General features: G+C 50.5%; 1 protein-coding gene across 1 annotated transcript in view; it reads right to left on the bottom strand.

The window, feature by feature from the left end:
• Positions 1 to 23,976, bottom strand: part of C3 (complement C3) — an 86,657-nt gene that overhangs the window by 7,356 nt on the left and 55,325 nt on the right. Inside the window, exons 31-38 of the mRNA XM_075577600.1 lie at positions 20,817 to 20,876; positions 15,149 to 15,239; positions 14,763 to 14,814; positions 13,101 to 13,188; positions 12,726 to 12,815; positions 11,772 to 11,877; positions 6,632 to 6,721; positions 5,560 to 5,646 (exon numbers count right to left, since the gene is read on the bottom strand). Coding sequence (XP_075433715.1) covers positions 5,560 to 5,646; positions 6,632 to 6,721; positions 11,772 to 11,877; positions 12,726 to 12,815; positions 13,101 to 13,188; positions 14,763 to 14,814; positions 15,149 to 15,239; positions 20,817 to 20,876 — 664 coding nt within the window. The remainder of the gene's footprint in view (positions 1 to 5,559; positions 5,647 to 6,631; positions 6,722 to 11,771; positions 11,878 to 12,725; positions 12,816 to 13,100; positions 13,189 to 14,762; positions 14,815 to 15,148; positions 15,240 to 20,816; positions 20,877 to 23,976) is intronic.

Genomic DNA, 23,976 nt, shown 5'->3' on the forward strand with positions numbered 1-23,976 from the left:
TGGGTGCGGTTAGATATGAATGGGTTGTGTAGTCTGCGGTTGGGTGGGGTTAGATATGAATGGGCTGTGTAGTCTGAGGTTGGGTGGGGTTAGATATGAATGGGTTGTGTAGTCTGCGGTCGGATGGGGTTAGATATGAATGAGCTGTGTAGTCTGCGGTTGGGTGGGGTTAGATATGAATGGGCTGTGTAGTCTGCGGTTGGGTGGGGTTAGATATGAATGGGCTGTGTAGTCAGTGGTTGGGTGGGGATAGATATGAATGGGCTGTGTAGTCAGTGGTTGGGTGGGGTTAGATATGAATGAGTTTTGTAGTAAGTGGTTGGATGGGGTTATATATGAATGAGCTGTCTAGTCTGTGGTTGGGTGGGGTTAGATATGAATGAGCTGTCTAGTCTGTGGTTGGGTGGGGTTAGATATGAATGGGCTGTGTAGTCTGCGGTTGGGTGGGGTTAGATATGAATGGGCTGAGTAGTCTGCGGTTGGGTGGGGTTAGATATGAATGGGCTTTGTAGTCTGCGGTTGGGTGGGGTTAGATATGAATGGGCTGTGTACTCTGTGTTTGGGTGGGGTCAGATATGAATGGGCTGTGTAGTCTGCGGTTGGGTGGGGTCAGATATGAATGGGCTGTGTAGTCTGCGGTTGGGTGGGGTTAGATATGAATGGGCTGTGTAGTCTGCGGTTGGGTGGGGTTAGATATGAATGGGCTGTGTAGTCTGCGGTTGGGTGGGGTTACATATGAATGGGCTGTGTAGTCTGCGGTTGGGTGGGGTTAGATATGAATGGGTTGTGTAGTCTACGGTTGGGTGGAGTTAGATATGAATGGGCTGTGTAGTCTGCGGTTGGGTGGGGTTAGATATGAATGAGCTGTGTAGTCAGTGGTTGGGTGGGGTTAGATATGAATGAGCTGTGTAGTCTGCGGTTGGGTGGGGTTAGATATGAATGGGCTGTGTGGTCTGCGGTTGGGGTTAGATATGAACGGGCTGTGTAGTCTGCGGTTGGGTGGGGTTAGATATGAATGAGCTGTGTAGTCTGCAGTTGGGTGGGGTTAGATATGAATGAGCTGTGTAGTCTGCGGTTGGGTGGGGTTAGATATGAATGGGCTGTGTAGTCTGCGGTTGGGTGGGGTTAGATATGAATGGGCTGTGTAGTCTGCGGTTGGGTGGGGTTAGATATGAATGAGCTGTGTAGTCTGCGGTTGGGTGGGGTTAGATATGAATGGGCTGTGTAGTCTGCGGTTGGGTGGGGTTAGATATGAATGGGACGTGTAGTCTGCGGTTGGGTGGGGTTAGATATGAATGGGCTGTGTAGTCTGCAGTTGGGTGGGGTTAGATATGAATGGGCTGTGTAGTCTGCGGTTGGGTGCGGTTAGATATGAATGGGTTGTGTAGTCTGCGGTTGGGTGGGGTTATATATGAATGGGCTGTGTAGTCTGAGGTTGGGTGGGGTTAGATATGAATGGGCTGTGTAGTCAGTGGTTGGGTGGGGATAGATATGAATGGGCTGTGTAGTCAGTGGTTGGGTGGGGTTAGATATGAATGAGTTTTGTAGTCAGTGGTTGGATGGGGTTATATATGAATGAGCTGTCTAGTCTGTGGTTGGGTGGGGTTAGATATGAATGGGCTGTGTAGTCTGTGGTTGGATGGGGTTAGATATGAATGAGCTGTCTAGTCTGTGGTTGGGTGGGGTTAGATATGAATGGGCTGTGTAGTCTGCGGTTGGGTGGGGTTAGATATGAATGAGCTGTGTAGTCTGCGGTTGGGTGGGGTTAGATATGAATGGGCTGTGTAGTCTGCGGTTGGGTGGGGTTAGATATGAATGGGCTGTGTAGTCTGCGGTTGGGTGGGGTTAGATATGAATGGGCTTTGTAGTCTGCGGTTGGGTGGGGTTAGATATGAATGGGCTGTGTACTCTGTGTTTGGGTGGGGTCAGATATGAATGGGCTGTGTAGTCTGCGGTTGGGTGGGGTCAGATATGAATGGGCTGTGTAGTCTGCGGTTGGGTGGGGTTAGATATGAATGGGCTGTGTAGTCTGCGGTTGGGTGGGGTTAGATATGAATGGGCTGTGTAGTCTGCGGTTGGGTGGGGTTACATATGAATGGGCTGTGTAGTCTGCGGTTGGGTGGGGTTAGATATGAATGGGTTGTGTAGTCTGCGGTTGGGTGGAGTTAGATATGAATGGGCTGTGTAGTCTGCGGTTGGGTGGGGTTAGATATGAATGAGCTGTGTAGTCAGTGGTTGGGTGGGGTTAGATATGAATGAGCTGTGTAGTCTGCGGTTGGGTGGGGTTAGATATGAATGGGCTGTGTGGTCTGCGGTTGGGGTTAGATATGAACGGGCTGTGTAGTCTGCGGTTGGGTGGGGTTAGATATGAATGAGCTGTGTAGTCTGCAGTTGGGTGGGGTTAGATATGAATGAGCTGTGTAGTCTGCGGTTGGGTGGGGTTAGATATGAATGGGCTGTGTAGTCTGCGGTTGGGTGGGGTTAGATATGAATGGGCTGTGTAGTTTGCGGTTGGGTGGGGTTAGATATGAATGAGCTGTGTAGTCTGTGGTTGGGTGGGGTTAGATATGAATGGGCTGTGTAGTCTGCGGTTGGGTGGGGTTAGATATGAATGGGCTGTGTAGTCTGCGGTTGGGTGGGGTTAGATATGAATGGGCTGTGTAGTCTGCGGTTGGGTGGGGTTAGATATGAATGGGCTGTGTAGTCAGCGGTTGGGTGGGGTTAGATATGAATGGGCTGTGTAGTCAGTGGTTGGGTGGGGTTAGATATGAATGGGCTGTGTAGTCTGCGGTTGGGTGGGGTTAGATATGAATGGGCTGTGTAGTCTGAGGTTGGGTGGGTTTAGATATGAATGGGCTGTGTAGTCTGCGGTTGGGTGGGGTTAGATATGAATGGGCTGTGTAGTCGGTGGTTGGGTGGGGTTAGATATGAATGGGCTGTGTAGTCGGTGGTTGGGTGGGGTTAGATATGAATGGGCCATGTAGTCAGTGGTTGGGTGGGGTTAGATATGAATGAGCTGTGTAGTCAGTGGTTGGGTGGGGTTAGATATGAATGGGCTGTGTAGTCTGCGGTTGGGTGGGGTTAGATATGAATGAGCTGTGTAGCCTGCGCTTAGGTGGGGTTAGATATGAATGAGCTGTGTAGTCTGCGGTTGGGTGGGGTTAGATATGAAGGGCTGTGTAGTCTGAGTTTGGGTGGGGTTAGATATGAATGGGCCATGTAGTCAGTGGTTGGGTGGGGTTAGATATGAATGAGCTGTGTAGTCAGTGGTTGGGTGGGGTTAGATATGAATGAGCTGTGTAGTCAGTGGTTGGGTGGGGTTAGATATGAATGGGCTGTGTAGTCTGCGGTTGGGTGGGGTTAGATATGAATGGGCTGTGTAGTCTGCGGTTGCGTGGGGTTAGATATCAATGGGCTGTGTAGTCAGTGGTTGGGTGGGGTTAGATATGAATGAGCTGTGTAGCCCGCGGTTGGGTGGGGTTAGATATGAATGAGCTGTGTAGTCTGCAGTTGGGTGGGGTTAGATATGAATGGGCTGTGTAGTCTGCGGTTGGGTGGGGTTAGATATGAATGAGCTGTGTAGTCTGCAGTTGGGTGGGGTTAGATATGAATGGGCTGTGTAGTCTGCGGTTGGGTGGGGTTAGATATGAATGGGCTGTGTAGTCTGCGGTTGGGTGGGGTTAGATATGAATGGGCTGTGTAGTCTGCGGTTTGATGTGGTTAGATATGAATGGGCTGTGAAGTCAGTAGTTGGGTGGGGTTAGATATGAATGGGCTGTGTAGTCTGCAGTTGGGTGGGGTTAGATATGAATGAGATGTGTAGTCAGTGGTTGGGTGAGGTTAGATATGAATGGGACGTGCTGTCTGCGGTTGGGTGGGGTTAGATATGAATGGGTCTGTGTAGTCTGCGGTTGGGTGGGGTTAGATATGAATGATCTGTGTAGTCTGCGGTTGGGTGGGGTTACATATAAATGGGTTGTGTAGTCTGCGGTTGGGTGGGGTTAGATATGAATGGGTTGTGTAGTCTGCGGTTGGATGGGGTTAGATATGAATGAGCTGTGTAGTCTGCGGATGGGTGGGGTTATATATGAATGAGCTGTGTAGTCTGCGGTTGGGTGGGGTTAGATATGAATGGGCTGTGTAGTCTGAGGTTGGGTGGGGTTAGATATGAATGAGCTGTGTAGTCTGCGTTTGGGTGGGGTTAGATATGAATGAGCTGTGTAGTCAGTGGTTGGGTGGGGTTAGAAATGAATGAGCTGTGTAGTCTGCGGTTGGGTGGGGTTAGATATGAATGGGCTATGTAGTCTGCGGTTGGGTGGGGCTAGATATGAAGGAGCTGTGTAGTCTGCGGTTGGGTGGGGTTAGATATGAATGGGCTGTGTAGTCTGTAGTTGGGTGGGGTTAGATATGAATGGGCTGTGTAGTCTGCGGTTTGGGTGGGGTTAGATATGAATGGGCTGTGTAGTCTGCGGTTGGGTGGGGTTAGATATGAATGGGCTGTGTAGTCAGTGGTTGGGTGGGGTTAGATATGAATGAGCTGTGTAGTCTGAGGTTGGGTGGGGTTAGATATGAATGGGCTGTGTAATCAGTGGTTGGGTGGGGTTAGATATGAATGAGCTGTGTAGTCTGCGGTTAGGTGGGGTTAGATATGAATGGGCTGTGTAGTCTGCGGTTGGGTGGGGTTAGATATGAATGGGCTGTGTAGTCTGCGGTTGGGTGGGGTTAGATATGAATGGGCTGTGTAGTCTGCGGTTGGGTGGGGTTAGATATGAATGAGCTGTGTAGTCTGAGGTTGGGTGGGGTTATATATGAATGGGCTGTGTAGTCTGCGGTTGGGTTGGGTTAGATATGAATGGGTTGTGTAGTCTGCGGTTGGGTGGGGTTAGATACGAATGGGCTGTGTAGTCTGCGGTTGGGTGGGGTTAGATATGAATGGACTGTGTAGTCTGCGGTTGGGTGGGGTTAGATATGAATGGGTTGTGTAGTCAGTGGTTGGGTGGGGTTAGATATGAATGGGCTGTGTAGTCTGCGGTTGGGTGAGGTTAGATATGAATGGGTTGTGTAGTCAGTGGTTGGTTGGGGTTAGATATGAATGGGTTGTGTAGTCTGCGGTTGGGTGGGGTTAGATATGAATGGGCTGTGTAGTCTGCGGTTGGGTGGGGTTAGATATGAATGGGCTGTGTAGCCTGCGGTTGGGTGGGGTTAGATATGAATGAGCTGTGTAGTCAGTGGTTGGGTGGGGTTAGATATGAATGGGCTGTGTAGTCTGCGGTTGGGTGGGGTTAGATATGTATGTGCTGTGTAGTCTGCGGTTGGGAGGGCTTAGATATGAATGGGCTGTGTAGTCTGCGGTTGGGTGGGGTTAGATATGAATAGGCTGTGTAGTCTGAGGTTGGGTGGGGTTAGATATGAATGGGCTGTGTAGTCTGCGGTTGGGTGGGGTTAGATATGAATGAGCTGTGTAGTCTGCGGTTGGGTGGGGTTAGTGGCATATTAGACTCCGGGCACTGGGATTAGCAACTATAATTCCCGCTGTGCTCCTGTAATCATGTTCCTCACCGTAGTCCACCCCCGGCTGACACGCCATTTCCAATCGCAATTTTGCAGTGATGTCGACGTCAATATGCTGCTGCATGAAACAGTTCTCTGTAACACAGGAAGGGTGAGGGGTCAGGGGTCACTAACAGGAGGTCCTGGACTTTGACTCATCCTATGGACTGCGCTTCCCTTCAGTCCTCCTTTCCCCATTCTCTGTCTCACCCTCTGCCAAGCGGCTACCCCCCGATCTGTATAACTCTCTGCACATCTCCCCCCCCAGACTCTCTTACCCTCTGAAAAGTGGAACACCTCCCCCTGTCTCACCCTCTGCACAGCCGCACACCTCCCCCCTGTCTCCCCCTGTCTCACCCTCTGCCCAGCATCACACCTCCCTCACCCTGTCTCACCCCCTGCACAGTGGCACACCCCTTCATCTCACCCTCTGCCCAGCGGCACCCCCGTCCCACCCTCTGCACAGCGGCACCTTCCCCCTTTCTCATCCTGTGCATAGCGGCACCCCCATATCACCCTCTGCTTAGCAGCACACCACCCCCTGTCTCACCCTCTGCACAGCAGCACACCTCCCCCTGTCTCACCCTCTGCACAGCAGCACACCTCCCCCTGTCTCACCCTCTGCACAGCAGCACACCACACCCTGTCTCACCCTCTGCACAGCAGCACACCACACCCTGTCTCACCCTCTGCACTGCAGCACACCACACACTGTCTCACCCTCCGCACAGTGGCACACCTCCCCCCGCCTCACCCTCCGCACAGCAGCACATCCCCCACTGTCTCACCTCCCCCATTACACCCTCTGCACAGCAGCTCATCCCCCCTATCTCACCCTCCGCACAGCAGCAAACTTCCCCCTTGTCACCCTCTGCACAGCAGCATCCACCTCCCCCCCTGTATCACCCTCTGCACAGCGACACACCTCCCCCCTCCGTCTCACCCTCCGCACAGTGGCACACCTCCTCCGTCTCACCCTCTGCACAGCAGCTCATCCCCCCGGTCTCAATCTCCACACAGCGGCACACCTCCCCCCTCCGTCTCACCCTCAGCACAGCGGCACCCCTCCCCCATGTCTCACCCTCAGCACAGCGGCACACCTCCGCCTGGCAGATCTTGCCCAGCAGATTGCTGCCCTCCTCCATGTGGTAGAATTTCGTGCAGCGGTTTTCTGTCAGGGGAAGCAAAGTGTTAAATAAGGCGCAGAGAGGCCAGCAGGGTGCAGCAATGCTCTGCGGGGCAGTGAGATGGAATGCTCTGCAGGGTAAGTGAGATTATATGCTCTGCGGGGTCAGTGAGGTGGGATGCTCTGCAGTGTTAGTGGGATGGGATGCTTTGCGGGGTCAGTGAGATGGAATGCTCTGCAGGGTCAGTGAGGTGGGATGCTCTGCAGTGTCAGTGATATGGGATGCTCTGCAGTGTCAGTGGGATGGGATGCTCTGCGGGGTCAGTGAGATGGGATGCTCTGTAGAGCTAGGGAGATGGGATGCTCTGCGGGGTCAGTGGGATGGGATGCTCTGCAGTGTCAGTGGGATGGGATGCTCTGCAGTGTCAGTGGGATGGGATGCTCTGTAGGGTCAGTGGGATGGGATGCTCTGCAGTGTTAGTGGGATGGGATGCTCTGCGGGGTCAGGGAGATGGGATGCTCTGCGGGGTCAGTGAGATGGAATGCTCTGCAGGGTCAGTGAGGTGGGATGCTCTGCAGTGTCAGTGATATGGGATGCTCTGCAGTGTCAGGGAGATGGGATGCTCTGCAGTGTCAGTGGGATGGGATGCTCTGCGGGGTCAGTGAGATGGGATGCTCTGCAGTGTCAGTGGGATGGGATGCTCTGCAGTGTCAGGGAGATGGGATGCTCTGCGGGGTCAGTGGGATGGGATGCTCTGCAGTGTCAGTGGGATGGGATGCTCTGCAGTGTTAGTGGGATTGGATGCTCTGCAGTGTCAGGGAGATGGGATGCTCTGCGGGGTCAGGGAGATGGGATGCTCTGCGGGGTCAGTGAGATGGGATGCTCTGCGGGGTCAGGGAGATGGGATGCTCTGCGGGGTCAGTGAGATGGGATGCTCTGCGGGGTCAGGGAGATGGAATGCTCTGTGGGGTCAGTGAGATGGGATGCTCTGCGGGGTCAGGGAGATGGAATGCTCTGTGGGGTCAGTGAGATGGGATGCTCTGCGGGGTCAGTGAGATGGGATGCTCTGCAGTGTCAGTGAGATGGGATGCTCTGCGGGGTCAGGGAGATGGGATGCTCTGCAGGGTCAGGGAGATGGGATGCTCTGCGGGGTCAGGGAGATGTAATGCTCTGCGGGGTCAGGGAGGTGGGATGCTCTGCGGGGTCAGGGAGATGGGATGCTCGGCAGTGTCAGTGAGATGGGATGCTCTGCAGGGTCAGGGAGATGGGATGCTCTGCAGAGTCAGTGAGATGGGATGCTCTGCGGAGTCAGGGAGATGGGATGCTCGGCAGTGTCAGTGAGATGGGATGCTCTGCATGGTCAGGGAGATGGGATGCTCTGCGGGGTCAGTGAGATGGGATGCTCTGCGGAGTCAGTGAGATGGGATGCTCTGCGGGGTCAGGGAGATAGGATGCTCTGCAGTGTCAGGGAGATGGGATGCTCTGCGGGGTCAGGGAGATGGGATGCTCTGCGGGGTCAGTGAGATGGGATGCTCTGAGGGGTCAGTGAGATGGGATGCTCTGCGGGGTCTGGGAGATGGGATGCTTTGCGGGGTCAGGAAGATGGGATGCTCTGCGGGGTCAGGGAGATGGGATGCTCTGCGGGGTCAGGGAGATGGGATGCTCTGCGGGGTCAGTGAGATGGGATGCTCTGCGGGGTCAGGGAGATGGGATGCTCTGCGGGGTCAGTGAGATGGGATGCTCTGCGGGGTCAGTGAGATGGGATGCTCTGCGGGGTCAGGGAGATGGGATGCTCTGCAGTGTCAGGGAGATGGGATGCTCTGCAGTGTCAGGGAGATGGGATGCTCTGCAGTGTCAGTGAGATGGGATGCTCTGCATGGTCAGGGAGATGGGATGCTCTGCGGGGTCAGTGAGATGGGATGCTCTGCGGAGTCAGTGAGATGGGATGCTCTGCGGGGTCAGGGAGATAGGATGCTCTGCAGTGTCAGGGAGATGGGATGCTCTGCGGGGTCAGGGAGATGGGATGCTCTGCGGGGTCAGGGAGATGGGATGCTCTGAGGGGTCAGTGAGATGGGATGCTCTGCGGGGTCAGTGAGATGGGATGCTCTGCGGGGTCAGGGAGATGGGATGCTCTGCGGGGTCAGTGAGATGGGATTCTCTGCGGAGTCAGGGAGATGGGATGCTCGGCAGTGTCAGTGAGATGGGATGCTCTGCATGGTCAGGGAGATGGGATGCTCTGCGGGGTCAGTGAGATGGGATGCTCTGCGGAGTCAGTGAGATGGGATGCTCTGCGGGGTCAGGGAGATAGGATGCTCTGCAGTGTCAGGGAGATGGGATGCTCTGCGGGGTCAGTGAGATGGGATGCTCTGCGGGGTCTGGGAGATGGGATGCTTTGCGGGGTCAGGAAGATGGGATGCTCTGCGGGGTCAGGGAGATGGGATGCTCTGCGGGGTCAGGGAGATGGGATGCTCTGCGGGGTCAGTGAGATAGGATGCTCTGCGGGGTCAGGGAGATGGGATGCTCTGCGGGGTCAGTGAGATGGGATGCTCTGCGGGGTCAGTGAGATGGGATGCTCTGCGGGGTCAGTGAGATGGGATGCTCTGCAGTGTCAGGGAGATGGGATGCTCTGCAGTGTCAGGGAGATGGGATGCTCTGCAGTGTCAGTGAGATGGGATGCTCTGCATGGTCAGGGAGATGGGATGCTCTGCGGGGTCAGTGAGATGGGATGCTCTGCGGAGTCAGTGAGATGGGATGCTCTGCGGGGTCAGGGAGATAGGATGCTCTGCAGTGTCAGGGAGATGGGATGCTCTGCGGGGTCAGGGAGATGGGATGCTCTGCGGGGTCAGGGAGATGGGATGCTCTGAGGGGTCAGTGAGATGGGATGCTCTGCGGGGTCAGTGAAATGGGATGCTCTGCGGGGTCAGGGAGATGGGATGCTCTGCGGGGTCAGTGAGATGGGATGCTCTGCGGGGTCAGTGAGATGGGATGCTCTGCGGGGTCAGGGAGATGGGATGCTCTGCAGTGTCAGGGAGATGGGATGCTCTGCAGTGTCAGGGAGATGGGATGCTCTGCAGTGTCAGGGAGATGGGATGCTCTGCAGTGTCAGGGAGATGGGATGCTCTGCGGGGTCAGTGGAATGGGATGCTCTGCAGGGTCAGTGGGATGGGATGCTCTGCGGGGTCAGTGAGATGGGATGCTCTGCGGGGTCAGGGAGGTGGGATGCTCTGCGGGGTCAGTGGGATGGGATGCTCTGCAGTGTCAGTGAGATGGGATGCTCTGCAGGGTCAGTGGGATGGGATGCTCTGCAGCGTCAGGGAGATGGGAACCTCTGCGGGGTCAGTGAGATGGGATGCTCGGCAGTGTCAGGGAGATGGGATGCTCTGCGGGGTCAGGGAGGTGGGATGCTCTGCGGGGTCAGTGAGATGGGATGCTCTGCAGGGTCAGGGAGATGGGATACTCTGCGGGGTCAGGGAGATGGGATACTCTGCGGGGTCAGGGATATGGGATGCTCTGCAATGTCAGTGAGATGGGATACTCTGCAGTGTCAGGGAGATGGGATGCTCTGCGGGGTCAGGGAGATGGGATGCTCTGCAGTGTCAGGGAGATGGGATGCTCTGCGGGGTCAGGGAGATGGGATGCTCTGCGGGGTCAGGGAGATGGGATGCTCTGCGGGGTCAGTGAGATGGGATGCTCTGCGGGGTCAGTGAGATGGGATGCTCTGCGGGGTCAGTGAGATGGGATGCTCTGCGGGGTCAGTGAGATGGGATGTTCTGCAGTGTCAGTGAGATGGGATGCTCTGCAGGGTCAGGGAGATGGGATGCTCTGCGGGGTCAGGGAGATGGGATACTCTGCGGGGTCAGGGAAATGGGATGCTCTGCAGGGTCAGGGAGATGGGATGCTCTGCAGTGTCAGGGAGATGGGATGCTCTGCGGGGTCAGGGAGATGGGATGCTCTGCGGGGTCAAAGAGATGGGATGCTCTGCGGGGTCAGGGAGATGGGATGCTCTGCGGGGTCAGGGAGATGGGATGCTCTTCAGGGTAAGTGAGATGGGATGCTCTGCGGGGTCAGTGAGATGGGATGCTCTGCGGGGTCAGTGGGATGGAATACTCTGCGGGGTCAGGGAGATGGGATGCTCTGCGGGGTCAGGGAGATGGGATGCTCTGCGGGGTCAGGGAGATGGGATGCTCTGCGGGGTCAGGGAGATGGGATGCTCTGCGGGGTCAGGGAGATGGGATGCTCTGCGGGGTCAGGGAGATGGGATGCTCTGCGGGGTCAGTGAGATGGGACGCTCTGCAGGGTCAGTGAGATGGGATGCTCTGCGGGGTCAGTGGGATGGGATGCTCTGTGGGGTCAGTGGGATGGGATGCTCTGCGGGGTCAGGGAGATGGGATGCTCTGCGGGTCAGTGAGATGGGATGCTCTGCGGGGTCAGTGGGATGGGATGCTCTGCGGGGTCAGGGAGATGGGATGCTCAGCAGGGTCAGTGAGATGGGATGCTCTGCGGGGTCAGGGAGATGGGATGCTCTGCGGGGTCAGTGAGATGGGATGCTCTGCGGGGTCAGTGAGATGGGATGCTTTGCGGGGTCAATTAGATGGGATGCTCTGCGGAGTCAGTGAGATGGGATGCTCTTCAGTGTCAGTGGGATGGGATGCTCTGCGGGCTCAGGGAGATGGGATGCTCTGCAGTGTCAGGGAAATGGGATGCTCTGCAGTGTCAGGGAGATGGGATGCTCTGCAGTGTCAGGGAGATGGGATGCTCTGCAGTGTCAGGGAGATGGGATGCTCTGCGGTGTCAGGGAGATGGGATGCTCTGCGGGGTCAGTGAGATGGAATGCTCTGCGGGGTCAGGGAGATGGGATGCTCTGCAGGGTAAGTGAGATGGTATGCTCTGCAGGGTCAGGGAGATGGGATGCTCTGCAGGGTCAGGGAGATGGGATGCTCTGCAGGGTCAGTGGGATGGAATGCTCTGCGGGGTCAGTGAGATGGGATGCTTTGCGGGGTCAATTAGATGGGATGCTCTGCGGAGTCAGTGGGATGGGATGCTCTGCGGGGTTAGTGGGATGGCATGCTCAGCAGGTCTCTGCATGTCACTTACCTGGAGAGTAATAGTCATACACAGTGACAGACGCAGGCTGAATGAGGCCCACTTCAAAGAACTGGTGAGCCTTAAACTTCAGGCACTCATCCTCCTTGTGAGAGATCTGAGGGGGGAGATAGCGGAGGAGGGGAGAAGTATGTATAAAAGGGGAGAAAGACGGGGGGAGAGAGAGGAGAGGGGAAGAGAGGAGAAAGGGGAGTATAAAAAGAAGGAAGACATGGGGAGGGGGGAGAGAGAGAAAGAGGCAGAGACAGAAAGGCAGAGAAACACAGAGGGGATAAAGAGTGAGGAAATGAAAGAAAAAAAGAATGAAAGAGGATGGTATAAGGGTCGGGGGAGGTATAGTCGGTGGAAGTAGAGGATGGCATAGGGGTAGAGGTAAATAAAGTATGTTATAGGGAGGAAATGGTAAGTAGATGGAGGTATAAGGTATTGAGGATGGTATAGTGGGTTGAGGTAAGTAGAAGTTTGTTTAGGGGGTAGAGGTAAGTATAGGATCGTATGGGGGGTAAATGTGAGTAGGGGATGGTATAAGAGGTAGAGATAAGTAGAAGATGATTTAGGGGATAGAGGTAAGTAGAGGGTAGTAAGTAGAATGAGGTATAGGGGGTAGAGGTAAGTAGATGGAAGTATAGGGCCTAGAAGTAAATACAGGAAAGAAGAGGTAAGTAGAGGATGATATAGGGGGTAGAGGTACGTAGAGGATGGTATAGTGGTAGAGGTATGTAGATGATGGTATAGTGGGTAAAGGTATGTAGGGAATGAAAAGGAGGAAGAAGTAAGTAGAGGATGACATAGGGGGTAGAGGTTAGTAGAGGATGGTATAGTTGTAGAGGCATGTAGAGGGAGGTATAGGGGGCAAAGGTAGGTAGGGAATGAAAAGGAGGAAGAGGAAAGTAGAGGGAGTTATAGGGAGGTAGAGGTATTCCCAGGATGACAGACACCCCTCACCTTGTCTAGGTAGATAATGAGGGTGCCCTTATCGGACGCTGCCTTGTTCAGCTCAAACTTGGAGATGTATCTGTCCACCCCCTTCGTTAGCTACGAGTAATAAGACGGACGTTAAGTACAATGTGACACGGACAGACGGACAGACGCAGGACGGAGAGGAGACAGGAAGCTGCTAATTTTTCAGGATTTTTTTCTGAAAAGTATTTCCTAATGTTTCTGTTTCTTATTCTGAGCGGTAAATTCACAAGTCTTTTTGTAAGTAGGAATTGATTTTAATAGTATGTTGATTTCTCAGAAGGCATTGTTGCCCCTGTAATCGGACACTCTCTCCCCTCTGAGTCCCTGACATGGACGTGCCCCGCGCCCGGCACTCACCTTGTTCAGGTCATCGATGTCCGGGGAGAAACCGGTCATCATGGAAACATCCAGGATGGACATGGTGGAGTCGACATTTTTGAGGTGTCTGGAGAGAGAGGCGGGAGAGGTCATACACCAGGAAAATCCCTTATGGATCCCATTAACTGGAGTTGTATGGGATAGATTTTGTGTTAGTATTTAGGGTCAGCATTAGGGGTGGGATTGTAGTTGACCATGGTGGGACTAAGAGTTAAGAGTTCATATTAATGTTATTTGGGGCATTTTGGAGACTTCGTATCACGTGAAAGAAATTCTTCCTCTCAATCACGGCACTGTTTTCTGCTCACAACTGCATTAAATGTACAAAACTCACAAGTATCACTGTGTGCTGTGCTATATGTATATGTACCTTAGGTTTTATGGAGATTGTTAGTCAGTGGAGCTTACGTCAGTTCAGATAACTTTAACATACAGCCCTCCTTGTACACCAGGTAACCATTCCCTATAACTGCTCTTATTGCCCTATATAACCACTCAGTATAATTCCTCCTATTACCCTATATAACCCCTCCTTATAGCTCCTCCTATTAATACACATAACTGCTCCCTATAACTCCTTCTATTGTCCTATATAACTCCTCCCTATAACCCCTCCTATTAGCCCATATAGCCCTATACAATACCTCCTCCTATTGCTCCATATATAACCAATGTGTCCTCCCTTCTTCTATACTCTCAAAGTACCAGACGTTTGGAACAATGTACTTCTCCCATTGTTACAGCCCCCCACCGTGCTGGATTAGGTTTAGCATTGAGTTCAGGTTGAGTATTAGAATCAGGGTTAGGCTGAGTATTAATATTAGTATATGGGTTAGTATTAGGTCTAGCCTGAGTGTGGATATTGGTGTATCTATTAGTAATAGGATTAGGCTGTGTGTTGGTTTTAGGTGGGGATTAGTATTAGGATTAGACTGAGTGTTGCTGAGTTGTTATTAGGGTGTGGCTTAGTATCAGGGTAAGGCCGGGTGTTGGTGCTGACTCCTGATATCTATGAAGTGAGATAGTATTTGAGTTAGGCTTAGTGTTGTGTTATAGTGTGGGTTGGTGTTAGTGTTAAGATGAGCATTGGCGTTAGGGTATGAGTTAGTATTAGTGCTGGGATCAGTGTATGTGTTAGGTTTGGAATTAGTGTCAGGCTGAGTGTTGTTATTGGAGTGTGGATTAGTTTTAGGGTTAGACTTAATGTTGGTATTAGGCTGTGTATTATTATTAGGGTCAAATTGAGTGTTGGTGTTAGGATGTGAGTCAGTATTAGGGTCAGGCTGAGTGTTGTTATTGGAGTGTGGATAAGTTTTAGGGTTAGACTTAATGTTGGTATTAGGCTGTGTATTATTATTAGGGTCAAATTGAGTGTTGGTGTTAGGATGTGAGTCAGTATTAGGGTCAGGCTGAGTGTTGGTGTTAGGATGTGAGTCAGTATTAGGGTCAGGCTGAGTGTTGGTATTAGAGTGCTGATTAGTTTTAGGGTTAGACTTAGTGTTGGTATTAGGGTGTGTATTAGTATTAGTATTAGGCTGCGTGTTGGTGTTAGGTTGTGGGTTAGTATTAGGGTTAGGCCGAGTGATGGATGGATTAGTATCAGGATCAGTTAGAGGAGTGTTAGAGATGAGTGTCACACACCTGGCACATATTGTAATAGACACTGTTGACTTGGCTCCTTCCGGTCTCTTTACTGTGTAAAGAGAAAGAGTCGGATTCACAAGAACATAGTGATACAAAACTTGCAGATACACAACACAAAGATACACAACACACAGACCTACAAACTACTGATACACAACCCACAGATACACTACACACCAATATACAGTACAACACACAGACATTAAACACAACCATATACAAAAATAGGCATACAACTGATACACAACAAACAGGTTGACAGCACTAATACACAACCCACAGACAGACAATATACTGACAAATCTCACTCAAAATATTAGTACACAACAAACATATACAACACACAGACACCCAACACAGAAGATAATATGATGCACACTCACCCCACCCCTCGTCCTTCACCGTCACTGACAGGTCAAAGTTATTGCACTTGGTTTCTTTCTCTGACAAGAGAGCGTGGTACACTGACATCACCTGTGCAGAGACAATGACATCATCAGGGTCACAGTGACATCATTATGTAACTAGTGACATCATCACACACAAGGAATAGGGGGTAGATGGGTGCTCCACTAAGACAAACTTAATCCATGAAACATAAATCTTCAAGGACCCCAATATTGCAGAGTGGGTTTAGTATAAAGAATGGCCTGTGAGTCACTCATAACCAAATGTAATAACGCATCATGATAGCTTACAAAGTCCAAGTTAGAGTACTCAACTATAATGGTCAGACATAAAGATATGGAATCCTTACCCACTTCTGCGGTCTCTGGGGGTCCACTGTGGCATGCCAGCCATGGAGATAAGAATCCAGATACAAATAGAACAAAAGCAAACAGCGCACTGCCAGGGAGTCAGGTGGTGAAAAAGTAAAATTCCCATTTATTTCAGAACATATCTGATAAAAGCATCACCCCAGGGGGTGTAACAAACAGCCTCCTACGCGTTTCGGACGGGTAGGTCCTTTATCAAGGAGTGTGGAGTATGGAGCAACCAGGGTGTCTTATATACCCTTCATCAATGATTAAAAATTACAATCACATGAAAAAATCGGTCCACTCCCCACTGCGCATGCGCGTGACGTCACGCGAGGCGCCACCGTCGCCGACCAAGCATCGGTGGGTAGACACGCCCCCCGCTCGCTCTGCGCATGCCCAACAAGGGAAGGGACACCTGGAATATCTAATCCTGTATCTAAAGCAACGCAGCACTTCTCCGCCCCCAGGGAAGTTTGTTACCCCCCCTGGGGTGATGCTTTTATCAGATATGTTCTGAAATAAATGGGAATTTTACTTTTTCACCACCTGACTCCCTGGCAGTGCGCTGTCTGCTTTTGTTCTATTTACATCATCACACACACACTGTACATATAGCCTTCACCCTGTAATGCTGTTTGGGTTTTTAAGGTTGGATTTATTAGTATTATTTGGGGTTAGAATATTAGTGTTATTAAGGATTAAATTATTAGTGCTATTTAGGATCAGATTATTAGGGTAAGTTTATTAGTGTTATTTAGGATAATATAATTAATGTAATTTATGACTAAATTATTTGTGTTTTTAGGATTAGATGGTTATAAGGGTTGGGTTTATTAGTATTATTTAGAATGATATAATTCATGTTATTTAGGATTACGTTATGTGTTTTTAGGATTAGTTTATTTAGGATTAGATTATTAGTGTCATTTAGGGATAGATTATTACGGTTATTATTTTTGAGATTATTAGCGTTTGTCATGATAATGTCATCAGATATGAAGTATTTTAATCAATCTGGTGCTTCAGGGGTTAATGTGGTTACTGTTTGTTCTTAAAAATACAAGATTTTTACACTATGTATCCTACCAATCCAGGAGATCCCACATGACATCCACTTTCTCAGATCATCTTTTAGGGTTCGAATCAGTTTGGGATAATTTGCTTTGTAGATGCCCTTATATTCTTTAGTGATATGAACTCCTAGATACTTAATATGTTTTGGTTGCCAATTGAAATTGAAGTTCAGACTCAGTTTTTCTGTTGTTTTTGGGAGGCTGATATTCAAGGCCTCAGATTTGGTTTGATTAATTTTAAATCCAGATATCCTATTAAATTTATCCAGCAGGTCAAATAGGTTCGGCAGAGAGGTAAGGGGTCTGGAGACCATCAATAAGATGTCATCAGCATACAGGGCAATCTTGTGGGATTTCGAGTCTATATTGATCCCTGAGATATCCGGGTTGGATTGGTAGGATACATAGTGTAAAGATGAATCTCCTCCCCCGTGTCCTATACCTTTTTCAGACTCTACCAGTACCACTGAGACTGAAGGAAATACTCTCACTTCAGTCTGAAATCTCCAATTTTATATGGGGCGGGAAAAAATCGAGAGTAAACAAGACAATTATGAGAAAGACAATTCGGACAGGGGGACTAGCGGTACCTTGCCTGATATCTTACTACAAGGCAGCGCAATTGTGTCAACTCACACAATGGCAGATCAACCCAGCATTGAAAAGATGGGTGGATCTGGAGACATGAGTCTGCTCCCCATTGGAGTTAGACAATATATTATGATTACCCAAAACAGCCGTTAAATGGACTGACCGGCCGCTTTCCTCGATGATCAACTCATTGTCGATTTGGAAGGCCGCTAAATTTAAATATGCCCTAACGTCCAAACATTCGTTGATATCCCCGCTATGGGGTAACCCCGACTTTGCACCAGGATTACCAGAACACACCTCGGAAATTTGGAAACAAAATAGATATAATCGACTAAGAGATCTGGAGGGGATACCAAATAAATTTAAATCATTTGAACAAATTAGATCTGAGAAAAACATCCCACACTCTGAATTTTTCCGGTACCTCCAGCTCAGGGCGTACTTTAATAAGAACAAGCCATACCCACCTTTAACTACATTCAAAAAGCTCTGTCTGACTGAAACAGACACGCAGGGACTTATATCACAGATTTATGGAGAAATAGTGGGTTCTGGGCATACACGACAAGAGCAAAAACTGGCATACAGAATTAAGTGGGAGACTGATCTGGGAGAAGTCCTGGAGGAGGAGGACTGGTCGGCCATATTTGAGGCGGCAGCCAAAAGCTCTATTTGCACGACTTTTAAGGAAAACGCATATAAAGTAATGATGAGATGGTACCTCATCCGTCTGAAATTATCAAGGTTCGTGCCAGGATACTCCCCGCTGTGTCCGAAACAGTGTGGAGCATCGGCCGACCTGTTGCACATGCTGTGGTCTTGCCCCCGTATCTCAACCATTTGGGAAGAAATTAGAAATTGGATCCAGAGGATTTTTGACCTCACAATTCCCCTGGACCCGTGGCTGTTCCTCCTGCATAGACCATGGCCGGGACTCTCTAAAACTGGTAATAAATTAGTTGCACATTTCACAACGGCAACGCGGTGCGAGATCGCAGCTATGTGGAAACAACCCGAAATCCCAAATATCCCCAAGATTCGAAATCGAATGTGGTACATATGCCAGATGGAGAAATTAACGAGTTTGGTTAATGACACGGTGATAAATATCTAAAAGTCTGGTCGCCCTGGTTGGAACAGACCGATATCCCGGAGATAGAAGTCACCACAATTTGGCAATAATAGTTCAAAATGCGTTTTCACTCGAAGGACGGGAGCATTGCAGCAGGCAACTCGGGCACACACAGGGAAGCAATAGGACATAAGAAACCTAAGAGATATGCCAACGAGAGCTGAGGGATGATGCAAATCATGATCTGAATACTAATATTTAGCCTAAACACCGGAGAGGACCGCACTCACGGGGCCACCCCCCCTCCTATCCCCCCCCCCCTCCAGCCTCACTTTTATTTTATTTCTCCCATAGCGCAGCACCTTAATTGTATCACACAATGCAAAACTGGAGTTATGTTACGGGCCAGACTGTATAGGTACTCTCGGGAGTACTTTGGTATCGCACGGGAATGTTATGTTTGAGAGACTCATATGATATGTACTGTGATAATTTATGTATTGAAAACTCTTTCAATAAACTCAAAGTTGAAAAAAAAAATACAAGATTTTTTTTAATGACAGGCCAAAACCCTTCCTGTCTCTATGCTGATCAACAAAGTGGGCTTGGGGGGGTGGGGGGGAGGAGTGTATCACAGATGGCCCACTAAATTTGAAATATGTATAGGTTATTAGGCTGTGGACGATAGCCAGATCCTGGGCTTTAAGCCGCAAAGACAACTAAACATTCTTGAATGATTACTTGTACATAACAGAAAGAGTTAACAAACAGGTCCTCCACTTAGTTGGAGGACTTTATTAAAATGAAGATATCATGGACCTGATACCTATTCTGAAGTATGCCGGAGAGATTTTTGTAAATGTTGCAATTAAACAAATCGAAAGATGCCAAACCTTTCATGTCTAGGAGATGATAAGGGACAGACATTAATTTGTCGCTCAAACATAGGGACAAGTCTGTCAACATGTGTCTTGTTACATTCAGCAAACTCACCTGAATCTATTGATATGACTCACGTGTGACTAAGTATTAGAGGAATTAAGATAATGGGTCTTTCATATATTTAGGCAGATTTTAAAAGTCTTTTCAGAGGAGTTTTTTTCTAAGTCGTAAAACTGTCAACCCAGTAAATTATTTACGACAGGGGTAGGCTTACTGTGTTCCCAATGCATTGAAGTTGGCATAAAAAGCCCTACATATGGTAATGTTCTGTAATGTTCTCTATTGGGATTTCTGTTTCTTTTAACATTTTATTTTACGAAACTGTTGTGCATTAATTGTAATCGGATGTTCTTGTAATAATCTTTTGCTGTCATCTAAAGCACTGCGGCGTGTGTATGTATATATATATATATATATATATATACAGTGTTCGACAAACCTATACATTTGCTCGCCCCGGGCGAGTGGATTTAACCCCCGGGCGACTAAATATTGGCCCAAGCAGCACACGTTTGGTACTAGGTGGCGAGTAGATTTTTTTGTGTGGCGAGTAGATTTTTTGGTGATTTGTCAACCACTGTATATATATATATTACACACATACACATATACACACACACACATTCTTTAATAAGTAATGTTTGGGGTTGTGAAAGAGGTGCTGCCTGCTTTGTAGAGAGTATTTTCATTTTCTGGCACATTTTGCTACAACAGATTTTAGTGTGCATAGTTTGTTCCTTAATAAACAGGGACCCGAGACCCTGGTATATATCATATATAATTACATTTCTCTTGCGTGGTGGCAGCGGATAGATATGATTGCAACTAAGGGGTTAATATTAACTCATTGGAGGTACCTTGCGTAGGAGAAAGGTGAGTTGGCTAGACTAGCTGTATGTAATAAATCCGGGTTGCATATCTTAGTCACGTGCGCTATTCATGAGAGATGTTATATGGGGGCGGAGTGGGGGGAGATATTGGTCATGTGGGGGACCTTTGTGAAGGTGAAAAAGGGGGCCAGCTAGAGAGCTGATTATTAACTCTTGTCCCTAATGCAGGCCACTTGCTTAAAAGGTGGGCCGTACATGTGTTATTTGGGATTAGATTATTATTGTTATTTGGGATAAGGCCGCGCGTATATTGTGCCTGCGACGGGCGACGCAACGTCACCCGTCGCCGCTAGCGAAAGTTGTATTTTGCTTTGCGGTGCGGGCGACCGGGATATTGATTGGTTCAGGGGCTGTCACGTGACGCCGCAGCCCCATGAAAAATCAAGTATTCCCGGCTTCCAAAAATCGCGTCACCGTCGCGCTTATTATAAGCGCACGCGACGGCGCCAATACATTTGTTTTCGGGCAATGTCGTGTCGCCGTCGCTATAAGCGCGGCCTTAGATTATATGGGTTATGCACGCGTTAGTTAGATCCCCATGCGACATATTAGAGAAAGGATTACCCGAACCTTTGTTTTATCCCCTGCATGTTAGCGGTAACTATTGAGGTTAGAATTATTAGTGTTAGTAGGGGTTATGGTTATTAGTAGTATTTAGGGTACATTAGATGTATTTGGGGTTTATTATGAGGGATATTTGGGGTTAGGGTTAAACTCACCGTCAGCGTGCCTTGTCCCTTTCCTGTCGCCTTCACCACAAAGTCTTTATTCACTTTAGTCTGTAATGAAGCAAAATCACATAGTGCCTACCTCCCCCATCACACACACACACACACACACACACACACACACACACACACACACACACACACACACACACACACACACACACACACACACACACACACACACACACACACACACACACACACACACAGTGCCTACCTCCCCCATCACACACACACACACACATACACACAGTGCCTACCTTCCCCATCACACACACACACACATAGTGCCTACCTCCCCCATTATACACACACACAGTGCCTACCCCCCCCCCCTTATACACACACACAGTGCCTACCTCCCCCATTATACACACACACACAGTGCCTACCTCCCCCATTATACGCACACACAGTCCCTACCTCCCCCATTATACACACAGTGCCTACCTCCCCCATTATACACACACACACACAGTGCCTACCTCCCCCATTATACACACACACAGTGCCTACCTCCCCCATTATACACACACACACACAGTGCCTACCTCCCCCATTATACACACACACAGTGCCTACCTCCCCCATTATACACACACACACAGTGCCTACCTCCCCCATTATACACACACAGTGCCTACCTCCACCATTATACACACACAGTGCCTACCTCCCCCATTATACACACACAAAGTGCCAGCCTCCCCCATTATACACACACACAGTGCCAGCCTCCCCCATTATACACACATAGTGCCAGCCTCCCCCATTATACACACACAGTGCCTACCTCCCCCATTATACACACACAAAGTGCCAGCCTCCCCCATTATACACACACACAGTGCCAGCCTCCCCCATTAAACACACATAGTGCCTACCTCCCCCATTATACACACATAGTGCCAGCCTCCCCCATTATACACACACAGTGCCAGCCTCCCCCATTATACACACACAGTGCCAGCCTCCCCCATTATACACACACAGTGCCTACCTCCCTCATCACACACACAGTGCCTACCTCCCTCATCACACACACAGTGCCTACCTCCCTCATCACACACACAGTGCCTACCTCCCTCATCACACACACAGTGCCTACCTCCCTCATCACACACATAGTGTCAGACTCTCCACACACACACACACACACACACACACACACACACACACACACACACACACACACACACACACACACACACACACACACACACACACACACACACACACACACACACACACATACACACACACACACACACACACACACACACAGCCTCCCCATCACACACATAGTGCCAGCATCCCCATCACACACACAGTGCCAGCCTCCTCCTCACACACACACACAGTGCCAGCCTCCCCATCACACACACAGTGCCAGCCTCCCCATCACACACACAGTGCCAGCCTCCCCATCTCACACACACACTGCCCGCCTCCCCATCTCACACACACAGTGCCCGCCTCCCCATCACACACACACAGTGCCAGCCTCCCCATCACACACACACAGTGCCTGCCTCCCCATCTCACACACACAGTGCCCGCCTCCCCATCTCACACACACAGTGCCAGCCTCCTCCTCACACACACAGTGCCAGCCTCCTCCTCACACACACATAGTGCCAGCCTCCCCATCACACACACGGTGTCAGCCTCCCCATCTCACCCACACACAGTGCCAGCCTCCCCATCTCACACACACAGTGCTAGCCTCCTCCTCACACACACACAGTGACAGCCTCCTCATCTCACACACACATTGCCAGTCTCCCCATCTCACACACACAGTGCCTGCCTCCCCATCTCACACACACAGTGCCAGCCTCCCCATCACACACAGTGCCAGCCTCCCCATCACACACACCCAGTGCCAGCCTCCCCATCACACACACAGTGCCAGCCTCCTCCCCATCACACACACAGTGCCAGCCTCCTCCTCACACACACACACAGTGCCCGCCTCCCCATCTCACACATAATTGCCAGCCTCCCCATCACACACACAGTGCCAGCCTCCCCATCACACACACAGTGCCAGCCTCCCCATCACATACACACAGTGCCAGCCTCCCCATCACACACACAGTGCCAGCCTCCTCTCCATCACACACACACATTGCCAGCCTCCTCCTCACACACACACAGTGCCAGCCTCCCCATCACACACACACAGTGCCAGCCTCCTCCTCACACATACATAGTGCCAGCCTCCCCATCACACACACAGTGCCAGCCTCCTCCTCACACACAGTGCCAACCTCCTCCTCACACACACAGTGCCAGCCTCCTCCTCACACACAGTGCCAACCTCCTCCTCACACACACAGTGCCCGCCTCCCCATCTCACACACACAGTGCCAGCCTCCCCATCACACACACACAGTGCCTGCCTCCCCATCTCACACACACAGTGCCCGCCTCCCCATCTCACACACACAGTGCAAACCTCCTCCTCACACACACACAGTGCCAGCCTCCTCCTCACACACACATAGTGCCAGCCTCCCCATCACACACACAGTGCCAGCCTCCCCATCTCACACACACAGTGCCAGCCTCCTCATCTCACACACACATTGCCAGCCTCCCCATCTCACACACACAGTGCCCGCCTCCCCATCTCACACACACAGTGCCAGCCTCCCCATCCCACACACACAGTGCCAGCCTCCCCATCACACACACAGTGCCAGCCTCCTCCCCATCACACACACAGTGCCAGCCTCCTCCCCATCACACACACAGTGCCAGCCTCCTCCTCACACACACACAGTGCCAGCCTCCCCATCACACACACAGTGCCAGCCTCCCCATCACACACACAGTGCCAGCCTCCTCCTCACACACACACAGTGCCAGCCTCCCCATCACACACACAGTGCCAGCCTCCTCCTCACACACACAGTGCCAACCTCCTCCTCACACACACACAGTGCCAGCCTCCTCCTCACACACACAGTGGCAAACACAGAGTAGGTAGCGCTATCTATATATGTGATGTAACCCTAATGCAGGTTTTACCCTAGCATGGGGGGCTGCCTAAACACTAAAACTGACCCCCTGGTCAGTGACAGAACAAGAGAAAAAAATTATAGTGTTACCTGCTGGCGCCTTTTAACACTATAATTTTTTTCTC

This window comes from Ascaphus truei, chromosome 20 (genome assembly GCF_040206685.1).
Source record: "Ascaphus truei isolate aAscTru1 chromosome 20, aAscTru1.hap1, whole genome shotgun sequence".
NCBI lineage: Eukaryota > Metazoa > Chordata > Amphibia > Anura > Ascaphidae > Ascaphus > Ascaphus truei.